The sequence below is a fragment of the Rhinoderma darwinii genome, chromosome 2 (genome assembly GCF_050947455.1).
Source record: "Rhinoderma darwinii isolate aRhiDar2 chromosome 2, aRhiDar2.hap1, whole genome shotgun sequence".
NCBI lineage: Eukaryota > Metazoa > Chordata > Amphibia > Anura > Rhinodermatidae > Rhinoderma > Rhinoderma darwinii.
Genome location: NC_134688.1, coordinates 251987317 through 252009927, shown reverse-complemented (window position 1 = coordinate 252009927; position 22611 = coordinate 251987317). Strand labels below are relative to the sequence as shown.

The following is a 22611-nucleotide window of genomic DNA, read 5'->3' as shown; positions in this document are numbered from 1 at the left end:
ATGCTACTTCTTTTTACGGAGCGTCTTGTTACGCTCCGTTTTTTTGACAGCGAATCGTAAAATAAAGGCTCATGGGAACAGAACATCGTAATTCCCATTGAAAGCAATGGGCAGATGTTTGTAGGCGTATTAGGGGCGTTTTTTCAGGCGTAATTTGAGGTGTAAAACGCCTGCATTACATCTGAAAATAGGTCGTGTGAACCCAGCCTTATGGCATATCTCGTGGATTTGCCATAAATGTCTAAAATGGGAATGCCCCTTTAAACATATATTTTTACAAACTTAAACTGAATGTACGCCTTTGTAACCATTTTTATTGCTCCAATGCATCTAAAATAAAAAATGAAGCAACTTTGAAGAGTCTTGATAGCATATCTCCTGTTTTGAGTCAACAGCTTCTGTGCAGGCATGTGTGTCTCCATGGTTACAGACTCCAAATCTTTTTTAGTCTTTATCTTGCGCTCATACTCCCTTTAATCTGCTATCTTACAATAATTAGGTTACAAAGAAGTAGGTACAAGTGTAAGGGGGGTAAGATAGAAGGAACAGACCACAGAGGGCTTGTTTGTAGTCTGTTACCACGGAGACACAAGTCTGAATAGGAGGTCTAGGCACAAAACAGTACGATACTTTAAGAATTTCTGCAATGAAAATATGGTTGATCATCTGTTAAAGCCCAATAATTGTAATAAAGTAAAAACTATGTGCATAAAAAATACAGATGCCCTTAATTAAAAAGGTTTGTGTGATGCCATAATAGAGCAATAATAGTGAGTGAAATTGCTAAACAGGTCGCCAAGGTTACAAACTAGAGAATGAAGAGAAAGCTTTGTGGTTCTGTGAATTCACATGATCTTTCTCAGCCAGTCAGCAACTGTAAAAAGGATCATATGACATAAACGCCATGCCTCCTCAGAAACAGGAGTGACAGACTGCATCACATGGCCTTTTTCAGAGCGGTTGACTGGATGAGAGGGGTCATGTGACTCCAAAAATAGGTGGGCTGTTTAGTGGGTGTAACTGTACTCATTAGTACACCTCAATTAGGCTATTATGTGGATGTCCATGTATTAATAGGTCTATCATAGTGACAGGTTCTCTTTAAAAGTTTTTTTTCCCCAACTTAAGGTAGAAAAAGTTTAATTGTTGTATAAAGTTGTACGCTTAACGTTAAACATTTTCAATATCTTTGAAAGCGGTCAGTGAAATAGAAGTAAAACTTAGTTCACATCTGCGTCAGGGCTCCGTTCTGACGTTCCGTCAGAGCTTCCAGTCAGAACGGAGCCCTGACTGGTGATGCAGACGGAAACCTATGGATTCTGTTTGTTTCATTGATTTCAATGGTGACGAATCCGGTGCAAATGGTTTCCGTTTGTCTCAGTTGTTAACGGTATTGTTTCCGTTTGTCTCAGTTGTTCAACGGTATTGTTTCCGTCAAAACGTTGGAACCCTTGCATAACTGACACAAACGGAAACCATTTGCACCGGATTCGTCGTTTGTTTAAGTTAGGGCTCCAATCTGATGGGAAGCTCCGACGGAACGTCAGAACGGAGCCCTGACGCAGATGTGAACGAAGCCTAAAACATTTAGGTAAAATGTATGTGTCAGTGGCATAGCTATAGCTGTCGCAGCAGTCACAGTGGCAGCCCAGGCAATCAATTCAAGGGGGCCGTAGGCCCCCCGAACTACATCTTCAAACGATTACGGTGAAACTACACAGGCCCCTGTTACTATAGAAACTCCTTCATATACTGACCCTCTCAAATTATTAGTCGGGTTCTCTTTGGTTCCAGGCGCAGCACTGGGTCCTGAGCCGAAGAGAACCCGATTTAAGAGTGAGGAGGGTAAGTATATGAATACTGTCTGCTGAGCCGCTGTATCCAAGTATCTTGTATGATACTGTCTGTTGAGCCATTGTATCTAAGCCTATCATGTGTGATACTGCCGCTGAGTTAGTGTAGCTAATTCTATCATGTTTGATACGGTCTGCCCAACCCTTGCATCTAAGCCTATTTTTTTGGGGAAGGAAAGGGGCAAAAACACATATATGTCTTTTTTGGCTTGTGTCCCTGATCATTTAAGACCCTAGCAATGCCCCTGGCTGTGAGAACTTATTGGTCTGTACATGTTTAAGCATCTGGACATCAATAAGAATATGAGATCTTAAAAAAAGGTGAGAAATTCAAACATAAAGGGGCAGATTTACTAAGACTGGCGTTTCACACGTTAGTCTTATCTTTCTTCTCCGCTGGAGTAAAATGCGATTTATTAAGTGGTGCAAGCCTCTTAATAAATGCGTCGCCTCTTTCCACCGGCTGCGGTCGTAACAATTGTCGTTACGTGGCCCAGCCCCCTCCCTATCAACCATAAAATAATAAAGTGTACCTCATTGCTCTGCTTCCCCCCCCGAATCTCCTCATGCACAGCGCTTACAAGGGCCCGATTCCGAGCAATGTTAGCACGTTATACGCAACGCAGGCACACAGCACACAATGTCCAGCGTCAGTAGGTTGTGTGCTGCATCGCATATAAGGACCAGAACCTTTTATGCACGGCAACCTGATGATGAAGACAGAGGAGATACTTTGGGGAAAAAGCAGAGCGATGAGCTGAATATATGTATATTTTTTTTCCATTTATTTTTTGGGAATATTTGATCATGGAAGAAGGGGTTGGAATGGGGGGGGGGATAGGAGTGGCTCTGCCCCTTTTACTAAGCTTAGCCCACTTTACAGAAAAGTGGCGTGAGCAGAGTACAAGCCCAAAAGTCGCAATTTCCCTACAAATTGTGACTTTTTTGTGTCGTTTGTGACCAGTCTATGTGAGAAAACGGACGTAGAAAAATTTATAAAATTCCACCCAAAGTTTATTAGAAAGTTTACAAACTTTCCTCAATACAATAGACTTTTTTTTTTTATTTTTACATAAAAGCTCATTAAAGTCGTGAAAGAAATTAATTAACTCTTCTGTATAGCTTATTTTGTCTTCAATATCAATTAGATGCTTAAAGAAATATATTTTGATGTGTTTAAAAAAAAAAACATCGCTTATAAACACCCATACTTTTCTATTACTATAAAGAAGGCCTCTTACATCGTTCTATGGTATCATATTCGGCCTTAAAAAAATAAACTTTCAAGCATGATTAGCAAGGGCCCCAAGATCTCCTCCTTCCCACCCAGCTGCATCAAGGACATGAGAACGAACACTGAGGCCTACAATGTCTATGCGCCTGATTCTGGATTGGATGGGAGAGGAGTTCAAGATACAGAATGGTTTGTTACAGGTGTTCAGTCTTATTCTCTATAAAAAACAAAACCTTGTTATCGGACTAGTCAGAAGCGCTCCAAATATGCTGCATGCAAGTGATGCATAATTCAGGTCACAGTATTGTAACTTTTTGCTTAAGCGATAAGTAATCAATTAACATTAATTTTGGAACAACTGTTTCACTGTTATTTTTATACAAAACAAAGTCGATATGTCATCCTAGTCAGCATGGTATGGAGACAGGTCCACTGCAGTATTAGCCCAAACGTCCCCAAAAAAACATTGTGCCGTTTGACTAATAGAACCTTACAAAGAGTACAGCGGACTGAAATCCTGTCTAAAGTATCTCTATACAAAACAAAACACAAGCATAAGAATAATCATGTTTAATGACATTTCCATTTAACCGCTTCCCGACCGCCCACTGTATATTCACGTCGGCACTTGCTGGGCTCTGTGCAGTGCCGACGTGAATTCACGGTGGATGTTAAAAGCACGATCCGGGTGTCTCAGAGTAGCGCTGACACCCGGATCGCGCTGTTATCACCTGCCTCTGGTCCCGGAGATATGATCGGGGCCTGATTAGTTCAGGTCCCGGTCATGTGATCGCAGGGAAAGTGTGTTGTAGCAACGAACTGGAAAGTTTGTTGCTATAACAAACTGGAAAGTTTGTTGCTACAACAAACTTTCCCGGGGACCGATTGCTGGTGCTGCAGTCGGTTATAAGGCAGAAACGGGGGCCATATAACGGCCCCCGGGTCTGCCATGCACAGCAGCCTATGAGAACCAGCCGGATGCTGGTTCTCATAAGCTTCCTGTCAGTGTGACTCTCAGCGTCACACTGACAGTTTATAATACGTTACACTACCTAGGTAGTGTAATGTATTATAGCAGCGATCAGTGCTGCCAGGCTTCAAGTAAAAAATAAAGTCATAAAAAAGTTTTATAAAAGTGTAAAAACAAGTTATAAAAGTTAAAAAAAAAAATAATGCTTTTTTTCCTATAATAAGTCTTTTATTATAGGAAAAAAATGAAAATGTTAAAAAAAGTACACATATTTGGTATCACCGCGTTCGTAACGACCCAAACTACAAAACTATAATATTATTTTTCCCGCACGGTGAACACCGCAAAAAAAATAATTAAAAAACAATGTCAGAATCACTTTTTTTTGGTCATCAACCCTCCCAAAATATAGAATAAAAAGTGATCAAAAAGTCGCATGTACCCCAAAATAGTACCAATAAAAACTACAACCCGTCCCGCAAAAAACAAGCCCTTACACCGCTTTTTTGACGGAAAAATATAAAATTATGGCTCTCAGAATATGGCGACACAAAAAATAAATAATTTTATCAAAGTGATTTTATTGCGCAATCGCCACAAAACATAAAAAACCTATATACATATGGTATCGCCGTAATCGTACCGACCCGCAGAATAAAGTAAAATGTCATTTATACCGCACGGTGAAAAGTGTAAAAAAAAAATACAAAAAACATTGTCAGAATTTATGTTTCTTTGTCACTTTGCTTCCAAAAAAATCTAATAAAAAGTGATAAAAAAAATCACATGTACCCTAAAATGGTACCAATGAAAAGTACAGATTGTCCCGCAACAAATAAGCCCTCACACGGCTCCGTTGGAGAAAAAATAAAAACGTTCTGGCTCTCAGAATATGGCGATGCAAAATTTGCAGTGTTCCAAAAGCAGATGAGATCGGGCGACCATTTATCAGTGCGACACCTGCCACATATCTGCGGATTATTATTTATGTACCCCATTATTATACCCTCTTATTATGTCCTGATGTTCTCCGCACAGGTTACATATACCCCCACATTATAACTGAAATACCAGCAAAACCCCGAACAGAACAGTTACCAAGCAAAATCTGCGCTCCAAAAGCCAAATGGCGTTCCCTCCCTTCTGAGCCCCACAGCGTGCCCAAACATCAGCTTACGTGCACATATATGACATTTTATATCCGGGAGAACGCGCTCAATATTATATGAGGTATTTGTCTTCAGTGGCACAAACTGGGCACAACGTATTGTGCATTAAAATGGCATATCAGTGGAAAATTTTAATTTTCAATTTGCACCATCCGCTGCGCATTAACGCATTGGCGCACCACGACTTAATAGCATGTCGTGGTGCGAGGGGTTATATATGGAGCGGACTCACGCGCTGCGCCCGCTCCATATTCTGCAGGTGTCAGCTGTGTATTACAGCTGACACCATGGACTAACGGACAGGAACAGCGATCGAGCTGTTACAGGAGCCTGTAAAATGCCATTATACTGCAATACATTAGTACTGCAGTGTATTGTACCTGCAACCTAATGATCACTCATTCCAGTCCCCTAAAGGGACTTTTGGGAGATTTCCACTGTTTTGGTACCTCAGGGGCTTTGCAAATGCGACATGATACCCGAAAACCATTCCAGCTAAATTTGAGCTCCAAAAGCCAAAATATTGTTCCTTCCCTTCTGAGTCCTGCCGTGTGTCCAAACAGCAGTTTATTACCACATATGGTGTATTGCTGAAATCAGGACAAATTGCTTTACAAATTTTGGGGTGATTTTTCTACTTTATTCATTGTAAAAATTAAACATTTCTATGTTTTTTCAGAAAAAAGTAGATTTTCATTTTCATGGCCTAATTCCACTAAATTCAGCAAAAAACCTGTGGGGTCAAAATGCTAACTATACCCCTAGAAAAATTCCTTGAGGGGTGTAGTCTTCAAAATGGGGTCAGTTTTGGGGGGATTCCACTGTTTTGCTCCCTCCAGGGCGTTGCAAACGCGACATGGCACTGAAAACCAATCCAGCAAAATCTCTGCTCTGCTGTGGGTCCAAACAGCAGTTTAGTACCACATATGGGGTATTGGCGTAATCGGGAGAAGTAGCTTTACAAGTTTTGGGGTGCTTTTTAATCTTTATTCCTTGCAAATATTATTTTTTTTCAGAAAAAAAGTATATTTTCACTTTCACAGACTTACTCCAATAAATATAGCAAAAGACCTGTGGGGTCAAGATGCTAACTATATCCCTAGATAAATTCCTTGAGGTGTGTAGTTTCCAAAACCGTCTCACTTTTGGGGGATTTCCACTGTTTTGGCACCACAAGACCTCTTCAAACCTGACATGGTGCCTAAAATATATTCTAAACAAAGGAGGCCCCAAAATCCACTAGGTGCTCCTTTGCTTCTGAGGCCGGTGTTTCAGTAAATTAGCGCACTAGGGCCACATGTGGGATATTTCTAAAAACTGCAGAATCTGGGCAATAAATATTGAGTTGCATTTCTCGGGTAAAACCTTCTGTGTTACAGAAAAAAATGTATTACAAATGAATTTCAGCAAAAAAAAGAAAATTTGTAAATTTCACCTGTACTTTTGCTTTAATTCCTGTGAAACGCCTAAAGGGTTAAGAAACTTTCTGAATGCTGTTTTGAATACTTTGAGGGGTGCAGTTTTTAATATGGGGTGATTTATGGGGTCTATCTAGTACATAAGGCCCTCAAAGCCACTTCAGAACTGAACTGGTCCCTGTAAAAATAGCCTTTTGAAATTTTCTTGAAAATGTGAGAAATTGCTGCTAAAGTTCTAAGCCTTGTAACATCCGAGAAAAATAAAAGGATGTTCAAAAAACGATGCAAATATAAAGTAGACATCTGGAATATGTAAAATAGTAACTATTTTGTGTGGTATTACTATCTGTTTTACAAGCAGATACATTTAAAATGAGAAAAATCATAATTTTTGCAAATTTACTCTAAATTTTAGTGTTTTTCACAAATAAGCAATGAATTTATTGATCAAATTTTTCCACTAACATAAAGTACAATATGTCATGAGAAAACAATCTCAGAATCGCTTGGATAAGCAAAAGCATTCCAGAGTTATTAACACATAAATTGACACGTCAGATTTGAGAAAATGGGGCTGGTCATGAAGGTCAAAAGGAGCTCGGTCTTGAAAGGGTTAACTGATAAAAGTTTCTCTCCAGGTAACCACATTATTTCTGGCCATTAGAAGTCAAAATACGTTGCAGGCGTGGACCAGGTGAAATCAGACTGGTTTCAAGCACTCACCTCTCCAGATACCTCCACCCGGGACAGGGCCAGCTGTACTTCCTCTTCTGTCATGTCAAAGTCTTTCTCCCAGTCCTCACTAACATCTGTACTCGACCCTGCAAGGAGAAAATCCCAACTAAATTACACCAACCAAAAGAACAATTCTGGCGACTCTCCACTCTTGTACTATGCCAGTGGCAATATGAGGTAAGAGCTAATCTGAGATATTACCCTTGAATGTGCCTAGTAATTCCAATAGAGCAAATACACAGAGGCTGGCTCACCAGTTTCTGCCTGCCCACTCAACTCTGCGATGGTGGACAGGAAGGGGCACCCCAGCAAAACAGTGGCTAGGTATGATATTTTTATATAGCAAGGCCCAAAGTGGACAGTCCCTTTAAAGAGACTGCAGTTGACATCTGAGTTAGATTGCAGGCGCTGCACAGACTCTGATGCTTTTTATTTATTTTTTTCTAGCCTCCACCGTTGCGGAGATATCGGGGCCGTTAATTCTGGTGTCCGATATGCAAATGAGGCCTTTAACTTTCAAGTGGGCGGTTACCCCCTATCAAGTGACAAGTGTTATCCGCCCACTTGACAGTCAAAGGCCTTATTTGCACATCGGGCACCAAAAGTAACGGCCCAGATACCTCAGCAACGGTGTGGGCTAGAAGTAAAAAATAAAAAGTGGCAGAATCTGAGGCGCCTGCAATCTAACTGAGATGCCATCTCCAGTTTTTTGGGCAGGTGACAGGCTCTCTTTAGGCAAAAAGTTGTGATTTAAATCTATACAAAAAAACAGCTGAGCGACTGGGTAAAGTTAAAAAAATATATATATATATATATATATATATATATATATATATATATATATAAAATAATATCTTTTACAGTTTATACCTTTTTGGCCATTGTTAGAAGGTGTGGATTTCCCACTGTCACTGTTAAGCTCAAACACACGGAGATCAGAGGGTGGTTCATCCTTACGACCTGCATTTTGTGTGTTTCCTTTGGCCACCTGTTCTTCGGAGTTCTTAGGAGATTGCTCATTAGGTTTGTCTTCCTGGAATGCTTCAGTTACTGCAGATGGACTGGCAGAGGTCTGAGCTAGAGCTGTGGGACCATGGTACGCTGGATTGTCAATCTGAGTGATGGGAGAGATACTTTCACTGCTCTCTGAAGGGCTTGTGACACAGATAGTTTCTTTGCCATGTTGTTCTGGCTCTTCAGAACTGGTTTCCACATTTAGAGTTGGAATCGCAGAATGTAATATCCTTAAATTCTCTTCATAACTGGAGCCACGAGGTGAGCCTGTTCCGACAAATTCTTCTGGGGGAAAAAATAAGACTATAAGCTTTGGTGCGCCGAAAGTCGATATTCGTTAGGAATTACATTGAAGATGTAACACGTCTAAATATAGCTTAGATGGCAAGCTAAATATTTTACCTATCAAGTTATTTTTTTGTCTTGTCTCCCAATTTCCTCTTTTAAAACCTATTTTTATAAGATTGACCCGGATACTCTGATGAATAAAAAAAAAGAAAAAACATTCTGTATAACCCCCAACCCCCACACAAAAAAAATAGTAAAGCAACAGGACAAAACAAGTCCACACAGAGAGAATTTTTAGGTTTCTTGCTATCTGTTCGGCGAATTAAACAGAACCTTTCACTACCCCATACATGTGCAGCTGAGTCCACTATGTCATAGGCACTGCTGCACAGACCCTGGGGCACTTTAAACTACTTGTCTAGCCTCCCCTGTTTTTGAGAGATCGGTGCCGTTACATTTGGTGCCCGATATGTAAATTAGCACCTGTACTGTCAGTGGGGCGTTTCTTTTCATATAAAGGGAAAACACTGTCCAATCAACTACGGACAGGGTCAGAGCTGCTTATGCTGTGTGATCTCTCTCGCGAGATCACACAGTCTTGTCAACACTGTCTGACAAGAGCTGGAGAGAGGAGAGCGTGCGCGCAAGTGCACAGCTCCGCCGCCGCCCCTACGGAAAAGAACATGAGAAGAATTAATTTACATTCTTCTTCTCCTCTTCTGTGGCAGCTGCAGCGGCGGCGCCGGAGCTGTGCGTGCTCTCTCCAGCTCTAGTCAGACAATGGGCATTTCTTTTCATGGAAAGGGCAGGGGGCGTGATACTTAGTGCTCTGACACTGTACAATCAGCTATGAACAGTGTCAGAGCGGCTTGTGTTGTGTGATCTCTCTCGCGAGACCACAGTCTTGTCATCACTGTCTGACAAGAGCTTGAGAGGAAGAGAGCATGCACATGCACCGCTCCGACGCTGCAGCCGCCACGGAACAGAAGAGAAGAATGTAAATTCTTCTTCTCCTCCACTTCTGTTCCGTAGGGGCGGCGGAGCTGTGCGTGCGCGCTCTCCTCTCCAGTTCTTGCCAGACAGTGATGACAAGACTGTGTGATCTCGCGAGAGATCACAAAGCACAAGCCACTCTGACACTGTTCATAGCTGATTGGACAGTGTCAGAGCGCTAAGTATAACACCACCCTGCCCTTTCCATGAAAAGAAGTGCCCTACTGACAGTACAGGGGCTCACTTACATATCGGGCGTTCCAAATATAACGGATATCACAAAAACGGAGCAGGCTAGACAATACGTATAAAGTGCCCCAGGGTCTGTGCAGCAGCACCTATAACATGGTGCACTCAGCTACACATGTTTGGGGTTGTGAGAGGTTCTCTTTAAGTCTTCTATAGGGTTAATGGACCTTCTTTCCAATAGCTTTTCTCAACAAAGAGATAACATCCACTTTGTAAAACGTGTGTGTAGAGTTATCAGACCTATTCTGCTGAAGGCGTCCTGGCCAGGAAGGGATCAAGGTCTTGTACAATGAGCTATGAGAGGAGGCAATATTTGACCTGCAGAATATCTGTCTGAATACAGAGAATACCAATGAAGTAACTTACATGGCTGGAATATGCAGAGGCGTAATCCCCAAACACCAAGGAAATTTATCACAGTTCAGATATTTAAAGAGGACCTTTTACTACCCCTTACATGTGCAGCTGAGTGCACCATGTTATAAACCATGTCCAGGAACGCCCCACTGACACTACAGGAGCTAATTTACATATCAAGCGGCAATAACAACAGCACCGATACCCCCAGAATGGCAAAGGCTAGATAGCGAATTCAAAGTGCCAAAGGGGCAGTGCAGCAGTGTCTATAACATGGTGCACTCGTGCCCTTATCAATTTCTGAAAGTATGGAACTTGGATAGCCAACCCTCATACTAGCTCATAGATTGCTATTGCTCAGATTACTTGGCTGACGTCTCTCTGCGGTCTCCAGTTCCTCTGTTAACTGCTGCTATTGACTGGTCCCCACCAAATTTTTTTCTTATATTTTCTTCTAATAAGGAAAGGCTGTTTGTTGAGTTTTTTTTTTTTTATATACTTACTGATATGTGAAGTAATAGATCTGTATGTTTTTGCTAAAATTTACCTTGTACACTCGGTACTGCTGTGCTATTTGCTGTATGTAATATTGTTTTGTACTTCCCCATTTTGTACTTGGGTTTGATATGAGGTCTTAATAAAGTTAACTTAAAAAAACAAACAAACCATGTGCACTCCGCTGCACGTGTATGGGGTAGTACAAGATTCCCTTTAAACGGGTTGTCCAGTTTCAACAAATTGTTATTTTTTCGTATAATTAAAAGTTTGACTTTTTTCTGAAACACTTTCTGTGTTAATTCCTTACTGCTGACATTGGGCAACTCCTTTAATTTATTTTATTCTGATCTGGCCTTTAATACTGAGACCAAGGCAAAGAATTGACTCATTGAGAACTGCGCTGTTACTTTTGAGAGTAATGGGAGGAAGCATCCAACCATCTGGACTCTCTAGATTTATCAGAAAGTAAAATATGATCAGCTAGATAGATGTAGACAAGAAATGTGCTCACCCTCTTCTTCCTCCCATCTTGGATCTTCAAAATGTGCACTCTGCTCTGCTCTCTGCTTAAGAGCATCTCTCCGAGCTTCTTCCTAAAAAAAACAAAACTCCACTGTCATATTTTGGAGAAATCATTCTATTACATACAAAGTGCTACATGAAAGTGATACATGGAGTAGATGACATCCATGAATATTATCACATCTAAAAGAGGTAAAGTTGTTGCGGAGTATAGCTACTAATGTAGCACTGTACACTGTAATAGCACATATTTATGATATGCCCCGTCTATATCCGAATGAAACCTTAAAATGTGCGGGATCCGTGCTCCAGATGTCAATTAAATGTTCACATATTTTTCAACTGCCACTAGTATTTTAGCTGTCGCTGCCATTTGCAAACACAGCTACTGCTTGCTATATGCTTGTTACTCTTGTACTGAGCCGTCAGCGTTGGACATCGGAGCTACTTCAATTGAGTTTTAAGGGTCACTTGCAGTTTCAGCCCTCCCATTTCAGAAAATCAGGCATCTGGCAAAGCAATCTCCATAAATATTGGTAGTCCCATGGGTTGTACTGAAAAGCTTACTGGCTTTAACCCTTTCAGGACGCAGACATTTTTTGGATTTCTATTTTCATTTTTTCCTCCCCACCTTCCAAAAGCCATAACTTTTCTATTTTTCGGTCTTATAAAGCCATATGTTTGTGGCTTGTTTGCGGGACAAGTTGTAGTTTTTCACGGCACCATTTATTGTACCATATAATGTATTGGGAAACAGGAAAAAATTATTTGTGGGGTGGAATAGGAAAAAAACAGCAATTCCTTAATCTTTTGAGGGGTTTCATTTTTACGACTTTCACTATACGGTAAAAGTGTTTATTCCACCGGTCAATACAATTATGGCGATAGCAAATTTATATTGTTTTTCTTATGTTTTAGTACTTTTACAAGGAAGAAACTAATTGTTAATAATAAAATTTGTGTTTTGCCGCCACATTCTGAAAGCCATAATTTGAATTTTTTTTATTTTTACATTTTTTGCTTACTTTTTGTGGGGCGAGCTATAGTTTCTATTGGTATTTTGGGCTACATGAGACCTTTTTATCACTTTTTATTGTGGGATATGAAGTGACCAAAAAAAAGGCGATTCTGGCAGTTACATTTTTTATGGCGTTCACAGTGCGGGTCAAATAATGGTATATTGTAATAGTTTGGACTTTTACATACGTGACGATACACATTTTTTTTATTTTGTACATTACTTTAGAGGAAAAATGGGAAAAGGTTTTTTTTTTACACTACTAAAAACTTTATTGAACTTTTTTTTTTACAAATTTCATTACCCCCCCCCAGGGGACATGAACCAGTGATCGTTAGATCACTGGTACAATACACTGCAATACTAATGTACTGCAGTATATTGTAATTTTTACATGCTTGTTACGACTTTTACGTCCTCTAGATAGTCAAGTTTGATCGCCCTCTCGGCGCCAGTGGCAGGCCTTAAAGAGGCTCTGTCACTAGTTTACTAATGCCCTAACTAATCTAATAGGAACTATGATGCTGATAACCAGTGTATTTTTTTTCTCAAAAATGTTTATGATTTGCAAAGTTATGAGAAATTTCCAAATATGCTAATGTGGCTCTAATAGCCAAATAAGAGGGGACTCTTTTCTCTCTGGGCGGTGTAATGTTTTCTGTGTGACGCTGTCAAATCTTTCAGCTTCTCCCCGTTTCTGCACAGCAATACAGTGTGATCATATAGTATACAGCTTCCAATACCGATTGTGTTTTCAACTGGTGATATCTCCGGTTGTTTCACAGCTAGAACGGCAATCCTTGTGTCATACGACACCAGTACCACTGTTCTACCTGGTCCACAGCTGGAGATATGGCTATTTGAATTGATCCCCCTTCCCTCCAGCCTCAGACTCTAACGCTCTGAAGCAGCTTCATGCTGATAGGACAGCGTCAGAAGCTGTGACGTAGCTTCACCTCAGGAGAATCGTTGGTGTGGACACCCATTTGTGAAGTAAAGGCTCATTTGCATATTTAGAAATAAGCTCATAACTTTTAAAATAATAAAAGTTTTAGGACACAATTGTCACTAGCATTATCAGTGTGGCAGCGCCGATTAGATAGGAGATTGGGCATTACTAAACTAGTGACAGATCCTCTTTAACGGACGACGAAGAAAGAAAGTCCTGGGGGCCTTCATTAGGCCCCTGGGCTCTCATGACAACCATCGGCACCAACAGATCGCGTTGCGGAGGAGGAGCGATGAGATGTCAGAGGGGGCTGCCATCGATGTTTCTAGCCGTTAGTCCCTGGTGTCAGCTGTAATACACAATTGATACCCGCTGCGTACGGAGCGGGCTCATCGGGTGACATCACCCCCCGCACCACGACATGCCATTACGTCTTGGTGCGCGTAGGGGTTAAACGTGCCACTGTCATATGATACCACCTTTGCCACATGCTATTACGTCTTGGTGCGCTTAGGGGTTAAACGTGCCACTGTCATATGATACCACCTTTGCCACATGCTATTACGTCTTGGTGCGCTTAGGGGTTAAACGTGCCACTGTCATATGATACCACCTTTGCCACAAGTCAGTTCATGAAATTTCTGATATTCCAGATCTGCCCCAGTCAACTGCAAGTGCTATTATTTTGAAATTGAAGCATATAGGTGTAACAACAGCTCAGCCACGCTTGATAGACCACGTAAACTCATCGATGGGTGCTAAAGCGCATGGAACATAAAAATCGTCTATCCTCTCTTGCATTACTCACTACAAAGATAAAAAAAACACTGCCTCAGGAAGTGACATCAGCACAAGAACTGTATGTTTGGAGCATCACAAAATGGGTTTCCATGGTCGAGCAGCTAAACACAAGCCTAAGATCCCCATGTGTAATGCCAAGCGTCGGCTGGAGTGGTGTAAAACGTACTGCCACTGGACACGTGTTCTCTGGAGTAATCAATCACATTTCCCGGTCTGTCAGTCTGATGAACAAATCTGGGTTTGGCGGATGCCAGGAAAACACTACCTACTGCAATGCATAGAGTCTACTGTAAAATTTATAATGGTCTGGGGCTGTTTTTCAGGGTTTAACTCCTTATTTCTAGTGAAGAATAATGTTAATGCTACAGCATACAATACAACCGGACTCAAATTAATTTCTAAATACCTGTTCCAACTGGTACACTTTGTAGAAATATCTTTGCCAAAATTCTGAGTGTGAAACAGCTGCGGGTACCTGTAAAATATATCTACCAAATTAGAGTTAGGAAAGATTGCTGTCACCCTAAAAGCCTATTAGTAGAAATTTCTCTATGCAAACAACCATCTTTACAAAAGCCACCAAAGTTCAAGAATAGACTAAATAATGAAAATACTACACTTTATAGCTCCAGAAGAAGGTACTTTAAACTGGTGCTACACACAGACTTGTTGTGTGGCAGTTGCATAACATAGGAATACAAGGAGTTACACCACAACTGCATGTATATGCGACTTTCTCGTCAGACAAGAAAATAATTTTCTAAATGACTGCAGCTGTGTTTTTGTTTATTTCAGAAACAGTGCCATTCTTGTCAATGGCCATAGCCTGGTATTGCAGCTTAGCCATATTTACATGAATAGGGCTGAGCTGCAATACTAGACACACGTACAGACCTTTTAAAATGAAATAAAAACAAACAATTGCCATTACTTATTTCTACAACTAAATTATTTTTATACATCAATATAGTTTATCAGTGGATTTTGCTTTATAGTTTATTAGTGATATTTTAGATTTACATACAGACGGGCCTCCCAAGCTCTATGCTATGCAGAAACTTTAGATAGCAACTCTGCTTCCTTAAAGGGAATGTGTTGCTAGCAAAACATGTTTTTTTTTTATTAGTTAAACATTTAGTGTGTAGGTGATTAAACATCGTTCAAATTTTTTTTATTTTTTTCACGAGTCAGGAAATATTATAAATTGGATTCAATTGGATTCTAATTTATAACATTTCTCAGTGCTGGTCACTAGATGGAGCTATTCCAAAAATTGCAGCATTGCATGTGGTAAAGCAACCACATTGCTTTTTGCTGCAAAATTGGGAAAAAAAAATCACTCGCTCTAGTGAGCTCTGAGAATCCCCCCCTCCTTTATCCTGGCTAGTGCCGGGATAAACGAGGGGATTGAACGGTCTAACCTCCTACACTGTGTGTCGCCATTTTTTGAGCTAACACACAGTGTAGTAGGTTTACATACAGTAGTAAACACACACAAACACGAACATACATAGAAATCTCTTACCTGCTCCTGCCGCCGCGGCTCCCTCCGGCCCGTCCGCTCCGTCTGCTGCCGCTGGTCCAAGTGCACAAGTCCGGAAGCCGCGACCGGAAGTAGTAATCTTACTGTCCGGCCGCGACTTCCGGTCCACAGGAAAATGGCGCTGGACGGCGCGCATTTCAAATCGGACTGTGTGGGAGCGGCGCATGCGCCGTTCCCACAAAGACGGTGTACACAGAAGTGGATGGGACGGGCCCCGTACGCAGTCCCTATGGGACTGTGGCTGCCGTATTCCATGTCTGTATGTGTCGTTAATCAACACATACAGAAATGGGAAAAAAAATGGCAGCCCCCATAGGGAAGAAAAAGTGAAAAAATAGAAAAAAGTAGCACACAAACACACAAATAAATAAAAACGTTTTTAATAAAACACTAACATAAAACTGACATGAAAAAATAATTTTTGGTGACACTGTTCCTTTAAGTATTGAATCTGACTGAAGTATTACAGCAAGGCTGTCTGTACTGGATAAAACTACAGCCTTTGCGTCGCATGAAGCACAAACTGCAGAATGCCAAGCTGCAATATCATTAAAACATAACAGATTCCGTTGATGAACTACATTCAAAACTTAAAATAATGAAGCGGTTTGAGCATTGTGATGAATTTTGGGTAACATTATCCTTAAAATTATATTTGTTTTATTACTATGTAATGCTCTTAATAATGGGATTCTGTAATGCAACCCATTGTAGGTGCTTCAATTGTGTGGTCTAAGCCAACAGCCAGGAAGATAATACTCTAGGCTGAGTATCTGTACGAGGATAGATTGCGAAGTATGAGCCCAGTATACAGAAATACCATTTTAGTGTAGAGTGCACGGATAGAAGGGCTGGAAACCAGTAGTTCTGAGATGTCTGCTTTCCTTTCCTCTGAGTCCCAGGAAGTCAACCAATTATCAAACTGTGGCAGCGGACCTGTCGTACACAAGACATGTTAAAAAGTAGATTGTTGATCCAAAAAAAAGAAAAATAAATATTACCCATCACCATAATCAACATTTAATTTGTCATACAACTGATAAACTGCCTTCTTTGTGAAATATTAAAAGCATAAGACAGACTTTAGTTTTTGGTAGACTTGAGGCCCTTGCACATGGCTGTATTATAGATTTGCGGGATAACAATCTGTTATACGGTACCCATAATCTATGGGCTCTAACACTGATCTTTCCATCGGCCTTATACTATCACACACTTCAGACCCCTTTTTATTACAGGTTTGGGAGAATGCAGGGCTATTACATTCCTCTTTAAATATGATGCTGATAGAAGAAAAAAAGAAAGAAAAATCTTTTAACACAGTAGAGCCCAGAATAAGTCACATTTTACTGTCATATCAAATCTTTAATTACCATCAGGTTCATTGCAGTAGGTTGCTGGATCCGATTGCAAACTGTACAAGCGTGCCTGTAAGAAAACAAAAATCTTTTTTTTTTTAGTTAAACAATTATTATTTAAGTGATTACACGTTCTTTTAATTTTTTCACAAGTCGGGAAATATTATAAATTAGATTCTAATTTATAACATTTCCATGTGCTGAGCACTAGAGGGAGCAGTTCCCAAAATTGCAGCATTGGCATGTGGTAAAGCAACCTCATTGCTTTATGCTGCAAATTTGGGGTGGACACACTCTCTCTAGTAAAAAGTAGAGAGTTACCACAGCACCAAACCACCAGGAGGGTGCACGCCTCTTCAGAACCTGGTCCAAGGTCCTCAATATCAGGCAGAAAAATGGACAAGGAGGCAGCACTTCCAAAATGTAGAAAAACCTTTATTCACCCATGCAACGTTTCAATCCCTCAGGATCTTTCTCAAGCATTGAGAAAGATCCTGAGGGAATGAAACATTGCATGGGTGAATAAAGGTTTTTCTAAATTTTGGAAGTGCTGCCTCCTTGTCCATTTTTCTACACTCTCTCTAGTGTCCTCAGACAATCCCCCCTCCCTTATTCTGGCTAGTGCCAGGAGAAGGAGGGGTTTGAATCTTCAAACCTCCTACACTGTGTGCCGCTATTTTCTGAGCGACTGCACAGTGTAGGAGGATTAGATACAGTGCTTAGACGACAGTATAACACTAACATACACGAACATAATACACACATCACATACACGAACATATACTAACTTCTCCCGCTGCCTCCGCTCCTATTCCTTGCGCCTTCGCTTCCTTGAACATATGGCCGGAAGCCGCGGCTGGAAGTCGTCATCTTACTGTCCGGCAGCAGCTTCTGGTCCACATGAAAATGGCGCCGGATTTCGCTCTGCGAACGAGCTTAGTTTTGGTCTGTGTGGGAGCGGCGCATGCGCCGTTCCCACAGAGACGGCGTACGCTGCAGAGAATGGAACGGCTCCCGTTCGCATTCTCTATGGGGTTGTATGTGCCGTATTCTATCTCTGTATGTGTTGTTAGTCGACACATACAGAGATGAAAAAAAATGGCAGCCCACATAGAGAAGTAAAAGAACAAAGTAAAAAGTAGAACATGAGAACACAAATAAATAAAATTTATGTTAATATCATATTAAAAGCAATATGATAAGAAAAAAAATTTTTCATGACACCTTCCCTTTAAATAGAAAATCCTTACAAAATAAAAATAACAGTCAGTTTTAACTTAAAATGGTTATCTCAGTAATACAACCTCTTTTTGATAAGTGTGGCCACGTTTAGTCGTATTCAGTTAGCTGGTGAATACATTACACAGGACTAATCTGTGGGCTATACCATTCCACTGTGACAGGGGCCTCATGCACTATAATAGAAGTATGTGGGCAGAATTTCTAATGCATGTATATTAGAAAACTGTATGATTTCCTATTCTACAAATAAGTTAAAAAAATACTAAAAACTGGACAACCCCTTTAATCTAATACGTATGACCACCTTAACCCTAGTCTGATATTGCAGCTACAACAGCATAGCAAATGTAGATTAGAAAGATCTTAACTATAGTGGTCCCTTTAACCAGATGCAGAATTGCAAAGCAGCCATTTTTTTTACACAGCTTCCACTGCTTGCAATAAAAGATTGGTCTATCACTTCCATTAAACAACTAGACACTTGAGTGTCCATGGTGCCACATCAGTCATCTGTGGACAAATTCAGGATCAAATACCTTAGTGCTGTCATAAAGTTCTGTAGTCCCAGAAGGTGTGGCCATCAACGTGATAACATCACAATCGATTGTCTTGTCAGGTGATGGTGCAAAAGTGTCGGAGATCACTCCTAGAAAATCTGAAAGACTTTTCTTCACCTTTTCTGTAGTCCCTGAGGAACCATCCACCTGCCGGAAAAAGACAGTATACATGTTCAAAGAAAGAAGAATTGTTTAAATTTCAATAGCCTGTAAGGCTTTTACAAAGAACTATTATTGATGAATGCAGCCGGACTTCTGTTGTTGATCGCACAGGCATAGCTTCTTTGCCTGTGCGATCATCATAACGTACCTGTACGTCATGGAGCCTTTATGTGAAGCAATCCATGACGTACAGGTACGCAATGGTGCCTTAAGGGGTTTAAAAAGACCTACCAGAAAAAAAAAAGGGACCTTAAAAACATGAAAATTGTTTTTTAATATCTTACTTCTACACAAAGAAATGATCGCTTGAAGTTACAGGCCCAAACCAGAAGGTTACACTATTGAAAGATTCCGATGAAAACAGAGACAATTGGAGGTATTATATAAGCTAAATGCGCCCAAATACTGGATTATATTGTGCTAAAGAACTGGCGAACAAGCCTTGTGTCAGATTTATGATGTATTTTAGACACTTTTTGCACCTCAGTAGACTGTTTTGAAAAGTGCCTAGAAAAGGGGTGCGGCTTATTAAAAAGGGGGTGTGGCATACAAGAGGTGGTGTAAGGAAGAGATAAGTATCTAGAATGTTTAGCAAAATGCACCAAATTTATTATACAGCCTGCACCACTGTGATAAATTTGGCACATTTTCTGCCTGCCTAGTCTACTTTTAAGTTGTCTAGTAATAACAAATCTGCCCCCTAGTGGGGATTCAAATCAGCAAATACACTGATTCCCTCACATATACCTGCTACCATGCAAGCCAGCTAGGAAGTAGACAGGTATATTTGGTGACTTTGTTCGACACAAGATCTACAAGTGCAGCCTCTGATTTTGAGCCTTTAATCACAATTGAACATAATTAAGCCAGAAGTATTAAATTAAAAATATTTTAATATTGTATTGTAAAAACTGTGTTCACCTGTTCAAAATTTTCTTCTAGAAGGTCTTAAACTGCACGCTGTAATACTCTGGCCACACTTTCAAAATATAACTCAGTAGTATATTCGACAAAATGGTGACGGTATACTTATACACTTTGTTTTTTATAAAATAATTATTAATAATCATTTTATAATATAATTTAAATATGAAAGCGTATTACAAAAAAAAAAGTCAAGATGATTTACATCTATGATGATAAAAAAAAATATTTTGGATTCATGGAAACCTCTTCTATTGGTTTGAAAATTTATAGGCCAGACGTACTCAACTGGCATACTGGGGACCATGGACACCAGCTGTCTGGACTCCTGCTATCCAGACCAGGAGGGAAGCTGAGTTTCTTTTAAAGAGAACCGGTCAGTAGTTTTGATCCCTCTGCACTTCGGACAGCACTATATATAGGGTGGCGAGTGCAGCATAATGGCACTTGTGTTGTCGACCATACAAGTTACCAGACAGAGAAATCTTTGTTTTAATGTCCCGGCACCAGGATTACAAGTGCCACTGTCTGCTCTACGTAACTAGCGGTCTCTTGTTTGGATGCTAGGGTTGTCACTCAGAGCAGAGAGGAGGGACTGGCAGCGTTCAGCGAAGAGAGACCGGAGAACTGAACATAAAGACGCCGCCTCCGAGGCACTTGTGAACGCGGCGCTGGGGATATCAAAACATTGAATAAAGCACTGTCAGTAGTTCTAAATGCTCTAAAGCGACAAAAAACGACTCATGTAAATATTTAGCACTTACTAATTAGTTTCCAATAGCAAAGATGCCGTAAACGGCCGAACGGAGGATGATCCTGGAATTTTACTCATTTTTCAGAAAGCTGTGACATTGTCAAATGGAGCTGCCTCCCCCTTTTCTTTGTGTCAGCGCGTCACTGGTCCCAGCATCCTCATCTTTCCCCGCACTCTCATCCGACTCTGTAGTATGCTGTCCAGTCCCTTTCGCCCACATGACCATCAATGTGCCAAAAACCCGGGCCCCTTTGTCCCACGTGACTAGTGAGGGGCCACACATACAAGAGGGGGAGGCAGCTCCCTGTGATGACACGCCACAGCTTTCTGAAAAACCACTAAACTTCCGGGATCACAAAACCGCTTCTCCGTTCGGATCAGGGCATCTTAGCTAATGGAAACAAATTAGTAAGTGATTTACTTTTATATTATAAGATAATGGGCATGTTTTTTTTTGTGCCTCCGGACAACCCCTTTAAGACACAAAGAGGGGCATAGTAACGCCGGAAGGTGTCAATGTAGCAATAAAGGACCACCTATCATAGTCAGTAGCATTTCCAGCCTTTCTGTACCCCTCTCTCTCTGACGTGCACTGTACTTATTTTTGCCTCTACATTGCTCTATAAGTTCTTGTTTTTTGCGAGACAAGTTGTATTTTTTAATTGCACCATTTTGGGGTACATATAATTTATTGGTTAACTTTTATTAACTTTTTTTGGGGGGGGGGGGGTAATGGGAAAAAACACAAATTTTGCCACATCTTTTTTGCGTCTTAGAATTACGCCGTTTACTAAAGTATTTTATAAGGGAAAAAGTGGGTTTTTCATTTTTTTTATTTGGGATTTTTATTTATTATTAACTTTATTAAACTTTTTGATAACTTTATTTTTAGTCCCACTAGGGGACTTCACTATGCGATCTCCTGATCGCTTTTATAATACACTGCAATACTTCTGTATTGCAGCATATTATTGCCTGTCAGTGTAAAACTGACAGGCACCTGCTAGGTCATGCCTCAGGCATGGCTTAGCAGGCATCCACTACAGGCAGACCTGGGGGCCTTTGTTAGGCCCCCGGCTGCCTTAGAAGCCATTGGCACCCTGCGATTGCAGTTGCAGGGTGCCGATGGGGTGAGAGAGGGAGCACCCTCCCTCCAAAACCACTTGGATGTGGCGCTCGCTATTGAGCGCCGCATCTAAGGGGTTAAACGGGTGAGATCGATGTTGAAATCGATCCTGCCCGTTAGTGCAGGTGTCCGGCTGTCTTTAGACCGCCTGACACCCGCTTTAGCCGTCACAGGACACCCGTGCCCGGCTTATGTCAGAGCACCGTGAAAAAGCGACGCTCTGGTATAAGTACCCTTAACAGCCGCCGTGAAAAGGCGTATTGGCGGTCGTTAATGGGTTAAGGTAATATTAATGAATAAAATGTATGGAATTACTAATGTAAGGCCACATGGGGTTTCCAATTTAGTACCTCCATGTGTCTCACATTAGTAACCTTTTACTAACTGTACCTCATATTATATGCCCATGCTCCTCACGTTAGGCACATTGGGGATACTAATGTGAGGTACACGGGGTTACTTACTATAATAATGTGAGGCACATGAGATTATTTTAGAAACTAATTTTCCTCACATTAAAATTAGGTAACCCACGCGCTTAGTTTTAACCCCATGTGAATCGTTTAAAACCTGGCATCTCAGATAATCGGACCTTTACTAGAAGTAGTAGAGTACCCCTGGTATAGGCAATGCTGTAATATCAACTTTGGTTGGGTTGTGTGAGGCAATACAAAATATTATATTAATAGATTGGTTTTTGGTTTTAGGTGGAAATGCTCACTAACAGGAACATTCCCATACCAACTGCAAATTGGACCTTACATGAAATGTATACTATGCAGTCTGAATCTACCTCAGATAGACATTATAATGTTGTTGTTTTTTCTCATTTCCATGTATTGCTGCCATGGCTACATACTTGTATTATGGCTACGAT

General features: G+C 40.7%; 1 protein-coding gene and 1 long non-coding RNA gene across 4 annotated transcripts in view; one reads left to right on the top strand and one right to left on the bottom strand.

Moving 5' to 3' along the window:
* BSDC1 (BSD domain containing 1) overlaps nt 1-22611 on the bottom strand; it is a 32308-nt gene that overhangs the window by 1941 nt on the left and 7756 nt on the right. For 2 of the 3 annotated variants that reach the window (XM_075853131.1, XM_075853129.1), the window contains exons 4-10: nt 18748-18915; nt 16985-17039; nt 16432-16547; nt 14475-14543; nt 11290-11371; nt 8250-8678; nt 7368-7465 (exon numbers count right to left, since the gene is read on the bottom strand). In XM_075853131.1, the coding sequence (XP_075709246.1) occupies nt 7368-7465; nt 8250-8678; nt 11290-11371; nt 14475-14543; nt 16432-16547; nt 16985-17039; nt 18748-18915 (1017 nt within the window). The remainder of the gene's footprint in view (nt 1-7367; nt 7466-8249; nt 8679-11289; nt 11372-14474; nt 14544-16431; nt 16548-16984; nt 17040-18747; nt 18916-22611) is intronic. The other variant, XM_075853132.1, reaches the window with a different exon arrangement.
* LOC142742907 (uncharacterized) lies at nt 897-22493 on the top strand. The gene is made up of 4 exons (XR_012881458.1): nt 897-998; nt 7283-7556; nt 20128-20230; nt 22442-22493. It is a non-coding gene; the product is annotated as an uncharacterized LOC142742907 (long non-coding RNA).